At 56.6% G+C, this 6373-nt stretch overlaps 3 protein-coding genes across 3 annotated transcripts; 1 reads left to right on the top strand and 2 right to left on the bottom strand.

Annotated features, from left to right (window-relative positions):
* Positions 1-20: 20 nt before the first annotated feature.
* Positions 21-568, top strand: H310_14042 (hypothetical protein; the record flags this gene model as incomplete). Its single annotated transcript, XM_008881768.1, has 1 exon — positions 21-568. A coding segment is annotated over one exon (489 nt), but the record flags the coding sequence as incomplete, so codon positions are not given.
* A 630-nt stretch (positions 569-1198) lies between these two features.
* On the bottom strand, positions 1199-2037 carry H310_14041 (hypothetical protein). The gene has a single exon (XM_008881767.1). It carries the CDS (start codon positions 1974-1976, stop codon positions 1338-1340), a length of 639 nt encoding a protein of 212 aa, XP_008879989.1. The 5' UTR covers positions 1977-2037; the 3' UTR covers positions 1199-1337.
* A 2386-nt stretch (positions 2038-4423) lies between these two features.
* H310_14040 (hypothetical protein) lies at positions 4424-4835 on the bottom strand. The gene has a single exon (XM_008881766.1). It carries the CDS (start codon positions 4773-4775, stop codon positions 4470-4472), a length of 306 nt encoding a protein of 101 aa, XP_008879988.1. The 5' UTR covers positions 4776-4835; the 3' UTR covers positions 4424-4469.
* Between the last annotated feature and the right edge of the window lie 1538 nt (positions 4836-6373).

Raw genomic sequence — 6373 nt, 5'->3', positions numbered from 1 at the left:
AGGACGGCGAACGCATCAAGATCATCAAGACAACTGTGCACCCGAAGTACGAAGTATTACCGTTCGACTACAACATTGCCATTCTTGAATTGGAAACCGCATCCAAATTCACCCCCGTCGCCGTCAACTTGAAAGAAGACGATGCGACTGATCCTGGCGCCGTGACGTGGGTGCGTGGCTTCGGCAAAACTACGTCTTTCAAGAAGGACAACTCCCCCGTCCTTTTGCAAGCCGAACGCAATATCTTGGCGAACGACGAGTGCCAAAAGGCGTTGGGACATGACTTCGAAGCCCTCGAATCCGTGGTGTGTACCACTAGCGCCGACAAGGGCCCGTGCATCAGCGACATTGGCGCACCGTTGATCATCGTCCGCGACGGTGTCGAGTACGTTGCCGGTGTGTCGATTACGTCCGGTGCTTGCCAGGACATTGCGCTCCCTATTGTGTACTTGCGCGTGTCGGCCGCCCGCGAGTTCATCAAACCATTCTTACCTGACACCCCCCACTAAACCCCAAGCCGCCTGCTTGCTAAGTACTCGATGTTGTATAACGCAGTTGGACTTGTCCATACGAATGCTGCTTACTGTTAGCTCGCGCAAAACTCGTTGGTCGCATCCTAGTATGTCTGTGGACACCGTGAAGAAGACCGTCATCAGTCCCCTAGTGCTCAGCTTTCATATCCTGGTCAGGGCGAAAGAAACCAGTCCTTGGTGCCAACCCACCACTGGTTCACAGCTGGTCATATCCTGGTCAGGGCTGTTGTTGCCTGTGCTGTGAGAATGAACCCAGCTACACATTGTAGTGTCTCTTGGAGACGAGGCACAAATAACACCAACGAGGCGCAAGCTCCCGCAAGTCGGCGCAAGCTTTGTGAGAGACCCGTTCCTTTTCAGGTGCCCTGGAAGAGTTATCTAGCCCCCGTCCGCTCTTTGAACGCCCATACGAAGTTGTTTGCATTGGCCCACACAGTCGGCACATTGGTGCATTTTCACAAATCGCCACGTTGGCGAGACGACGTGTCGCCAGCCGCCACCATGACATGAATTCCGCCGAGCACAACAGCGGCAACTGTTGTTGCGCCAGGAAAAGCCAAGGTAGAGTCGAGTCTCCAGTAGGACGCAGTCTGCCACCAAACATTACCGCCGCCGCACGATCGATCGATCGAGCGCGCCGAGCAGCATGAACGGCGCATGCGTTACCTTTTGACATGGACAGAACAGGTGCGAAAGAGCGCGGTTTCCGCCCAAGGTGTCCGGCAGCCGCGACGGCGGTGGCGAGCGCGTCGGCGCTGGACGTGCGAGATGAACAAGTTGCAGCGACAATAAATACGGGCTCGCTCAACAATCTGTCGAGACTGCGACGAGAGCAACATGCACGGCCACACAGAGCTGCAGCACACGGGATGGCGCGACGGAGCTTGGCGCGGGTTTCGAAGGAGGCAACGTGTTGATGTCTACGACCGAGCGGGTGGATGGAGGCGGCGCCGTGATGGTCGGTACAGTCGCATTCTCACGTGTGCTGTTGGTCGCGTTGGACGGCATCTTGGACGATGGCTGGGGTGGCGGCGCGCACCACTCGGCAACAAACTCGTCGTAGGATCTCGCGACCGACGACGGCTGGGTCGGCGACAGCAGGCACACAGGCGAGATCGTGCGCACCGCAGCGTTGTACGCGTCGTTGAAGGCGGAGCAGGCCGAGTTGTTGACGAGGAGGCGGCAGTGGGTCGCGGTTGCCCGCTGGAGTGCAAGGAATTGCCTTGGCAGCATATCGAGCGACTGCGCACATGCACCGACAGGACCGGCGGAGTTTTTGAACAAGTCGTTCGCTGCCTCTTGAATCGCGGCTCGCGAGCACAGACTCATGGACGAATACACTGGCGAAGTGGCCACCGAGTTGAGTGTGATGGTTGGGTCGACGGCCGAAGCGATGGCGGCGGCGCACAGCACAACGACGACAGCAAAGCAGCACGGCAGCATCGTTGCCTGCGGCGGGGAAAATAAAAATGAGCAACGTGGACAGGCGACATGCCGCTGCGTGCCAGCCGCCTGTTTCTGCTGGGCAGCACATGCACCCAAGGGCGATCATGAGCAATTCCTTTAAATGAACATCTCACTCCAAACTCAAGCAGCTTTCACATCACACACGCACGGTTCCACAGAGGAGCGAGGTCGAGTACGAGTGCCGTCGCTCTTGGCCTTTCGTTGCAACAGCAGAACGAGAACTCGTGCCGCGAGCGCGACCCGCCGGCGCATCGGACGCGGTTCTACCGTGGTACAAAGAGTTGGTGGAATATATACAGGAATTCCTCGATGCCACGGTTGTTCAAGATGTGAATTCGATGGACATGCTGGGGCCACCCCTCTCTCTCGTGGTGGGTGGAGCGAGCCGCGCAGCCCACACGAAGGACGCAACCACCGCGGAGAGCTCCAGCTACCGATGGCTAGCGTGCCACCCTACCCAGCAACAGAACCGCGAAAAAACGAAGTCAACCTCTGACTTGCATAACCTTCCGACGGTATTTGTTTCGTGGGGTGACCAACGTGTCCAGGCAGCTGGTGCCTTCACCAGTATACTCATTCCAGTTGCCTTCGAACCATGTTGGGACGAGGGTGCGTCGGCCACCCGCGAGTTGGCCAGTTCGGCGCTTCGCAGCATTCCATCGAACACGGCGAAAAGTCTCCATGGCTACATCTTCTGCACCCAAGGTGCTTTCGTAAGGAATCCGCGCGGCTCACGCCGATAGATGCTTCCAGGCCGGATGCGTTGGACCTGCGTCCCGCTTTCCCACAAGTCGCCGCGACGTGTGTGTGACAACCGGTCGATCATCCCACACTGCCCACATGCTTCTCCGACACGAGTACAGAATGGGGGCACGCGCGAAACGTGCTGCATCGATTGATCGCGCATGTCCTTGTGGTTGCTACGTCGCCGTGATCCATAGCGACGAACGACAAGCGGCGCCGCCCGCGCAACTTCACGTCGAGCCAGGTGACGTTTCGAGCCGTGTTCCCGAAAATTCCACGAAAATCTTTTTTTGCCACTCGGACTTTGTGCAATGTAGTACGCTAAAAACGAGTCGAAAAAAAAAACCACCAAAAATCCGATTTCAATTCGATGGATTGTTGTCGTTGCTCCCGTTCGGACCGAGGCAACCCTCGACACTTTCGAGACCCAACCGCGCATCATACGACGTCCCGTCGACAAACGTGACGCTCCATCCAGGCATTCCACGGACTGCTACCTCCTCTGCATGAACATTCTCAAACACATCCGCGACTACACACGACGATGTCATGTTTCGTCCCGACAGATTTAAAAAAAGAACGAAATTTGTTTCGTTGCACTTTACGGAGATGGCCCAGAAATCGTTTGGGACGATCATTTACTGAGAAAATCGGAAATAAATCACAGGATATTTCTTCCGGAAAATAGTAAATCGGAAATAAATCGCAGGAAATCCATGCGATGCTGCTGCGGTGGGAAGAATGGATACGTTCCGCTGCTGCTTTCACAGTCGACGATACACGCCGCCGCCCCCGTCGTCGTTTTCCACGCGTCACATCATCCACTGACTGTGTCGTGGAGCGCGCTCTTGAAGCGGTTTACACCGCCTGACGCTCGACGGGTTCCCTTCGGGACGTCGGTATCACGACAGTCGAGTCTGTCGTCGCGTTACGTTGCCACGTCATGGCGTTCGAGAATCGAGTCGACTATCGAATGCGCAAGCAAAGCATGCTGGCTCGGGCCGGAGTAGATTGAAGCGCCAACGTCTCGGATGAGCCGATGCATTCGTCATTCGAACGTTCTAGCGCAAGAGCGACAAAGGATGTCCTGCGCTCCCATGTCCTCTTGGCACGCCTTCGTGAAAACATCGTTCTTGGTCGTGTGGCACGCTGCCAAGCCCAAAATGGAAAGTCCTTGCGTCGGCGCAGCAACGAGACGGCAAAGATCAGCAGGTGATGGCCATGAGGCAGCTCGACCCCGGAATGGGGAGAAGTGCAATGTACTGGGAACGATGTAGTGGACGCCGGTCTCGAAACACGACCGAGTTGTGGGCACTGGGATGCCCGCCACATGAGCAAACGGACAAAAACTCACGTGCTACCAGGGGTTTCATGTGCAAGCGAGCACACTACCATGGCCAATGTCCTGGACAACGTGGCGCCCGCAAAAGGATATGTACTCCACATACGGGTACATTTTGAAATATCCGTCCCCGAACCACCGCGGGCGACAGCACCGCCGCATGCAATGCCGACGTGAAGCTGTGTATCGCGCACCACCTGTTTGCAACCACAAAAGCCCTCGACTCGTTCCCAACGTGATGCTCGTGCTGGACACGTATCGACGGAGAAACACAAACGTCCCGAGCACATCGCTTGTGCATGGCGCATGCCTTTGGATCACGCAAAGGCACGTCACATGTGGAAAACGCTCTAAATACAATTAAGTAGGTGTAGCAACACTGCTTATTGGATCGCGGCCCACGTCGCGGCGAGAACGGCAACGCTGGCGACGGCCGCCGAAGCAGACGACGTCGTGGGAGCAGGGGTCGGGGCCTTCGTCGCGGGTTTGACCGTGGTGGGCTCGGCCGTGATTTCCTCATCCGGGGCGACAATAATCGTCGAGTTGGTCGAGTTGGTCGAGTTCTTTGTGACGTTCGCCAGAGTCACAATCGGTTTGATGGTGGTAGTCACAGAGGGCTTCGCGGTCGTTGTCGCCGATTGACCAGCAGCGACAGCGGCGATGGCGGCGACGACGAAAAAGACTTGCATGGTGTTAAAAGGTCGGCGAAAATGCGAGAATGACTCGGGTGAGCCCTCCTTTGGGCAAACTTCAAATTCTTGAAATTTGTCTGGTGGCTACACCTGTTGGACACGTGAGCCATCCACAGCAGGTTCGTGCGATGCCATTGGTCCATGGAATCCACATGACCTTTCAGCATCCAATCAAATCGATGGATCTGAGTGGGATGTCTTCCACTTCCGACCGCCGTCCGCTCTCGCCATCAAAGCGACGGCAGGGAGGCCAGCCAGCTGCGCGACAGCCTCTTGGCTAGGCTGCTGGTTGACCAGCGCAGCTCTGCGCCGGAGGAGGGAGGCGGTCGATGGCGTAAAGTCAATGCGTGGAGGCTCTCGCGAACGTGTGTACAGCGACACGTGGTCTCTCGGAACAGTCCCGTCATTGTTTTGCAATACAAAATGCAAGACATCGTCTGGCTGTCCAGTCTCATAGGCTCCACCACGAACACTTGCGAAGGGTGCGGTCTGTCGTCTGGTTGGTAACGAGTGAGTCCCAAGCACTTCCAAGTTGCCATAGCCGCGCCGCCTTCGCAGCGCAGCCAGAGCTACCGACATGGCCATGACAAGTCAAACGAGAGTTCCAAGTCGGTTGGATCATTCCCTGCCACCACTCCATCTGCACTTTTCAATAGCTAGCCTCGTGAACGATTCCTGACGTCGCGATACCAATGCATTGCAGCAGCATTCACGTGAAGTTGCCTGGCGCGACACCATTTGTTTCTGTGTTCAAAGGACAAAGCTAGTCCAACCTCGTTCGTGCCCATGGAAGCGTGCCACGGCGAGCTTCGACAGAAGCTCTTCTGCATCATCCCTTCTGCCAAGCCGTGTGGCGGCACCAGATGCACACTGTGTCGTATCCACGAGCTCGAGTTCGACGCAGTCGTCCGATCATGAAAACGAACCTTGCGGCCTCGTGACGGACTACACTTACGTGGCAGTGACGTGGATCGCAATTGCGGACGGGTTGGTCAGTGTGAATGCAAAGCACTTCAACCGGCAGCAACATGCACACCGTCGCCATCGTGCAATATACGAAGAATTGCCCGGAAGACGTCGTGCCCATGTGCCTCAGCCGCCAGCAAAGCAGCGTAAAGGCCGTCGCGCCATGCGCTCCCATTACCGCACCCTTGGTCCAGTATCGCCGCAGGGACCCGTCCTTGTCGTAAAGGTAAGGTAAACTTGGCCACCAGTGGAGTGGAGGGCTATGCACCAAACGTCGAACGCGGGCCATTCCACCCGACGTACATTACGGCGGCTAGCCATTCCAAACGCATGCTCGCCCCAGGAACGATGCATGCGATCGTTCCACCATCCTGTGCCAGTTTGAACGAGCGAAATGTGGGACCTCGCCGTTTAGACAATGCCATGCTAGTTAGTGCAGTGAGCATCTCGGGCAAGCCGTATTGCAAGTCCGCTGACTACACACGAGGTATGCCTGTGCTGCCGTCGTGTCCACCAAGATGGCATGTCATCAAACACGTTGTGTGTGCCAGCGCATTCCACACGAAGCATAGAGCACGTGCCTCCGAAGCTGCCGACGACACGGAGCCTTCCATCGAGCCACATCCTAC

The sequence above is a fragment of the Aphanomyces invadans genome (assembly GCF_000520115.1).
Source record: "Aphanomyces invadans strain NJM9701 unplaced genomic scaffold supercont1.60, whole genome shotgun sequence".
NCBI lineage: Eukaryota > Oomycota > Saprolegniomycetes > Saprolegniales > Verrucalvaceae > Aphanomyces > Aphanomyces invadans.
Note: the sequence above shows the minus strand (reverse complement) of the source record. Positions and strands in the feature narration are given on the sequence as shown.

Excerpts from the sequence above, each read along its gene's own strand:
- H310_14041 (XM_008881767.1), bottom strand. The coding sequence starts at position 1,976 with ATGCTGCCGTGCTGCTTTGCTGTCGTCGTTGTGCTGTGCGCCGCCGCC.
- H310_14040 (XM_008881766.1), bottom strand. The coding sequence starts at position 4,775 with ATGCAAGTCTTTTTCGTCGTCGCCGCCATCGCCGCTGTCGCTGCTGGT.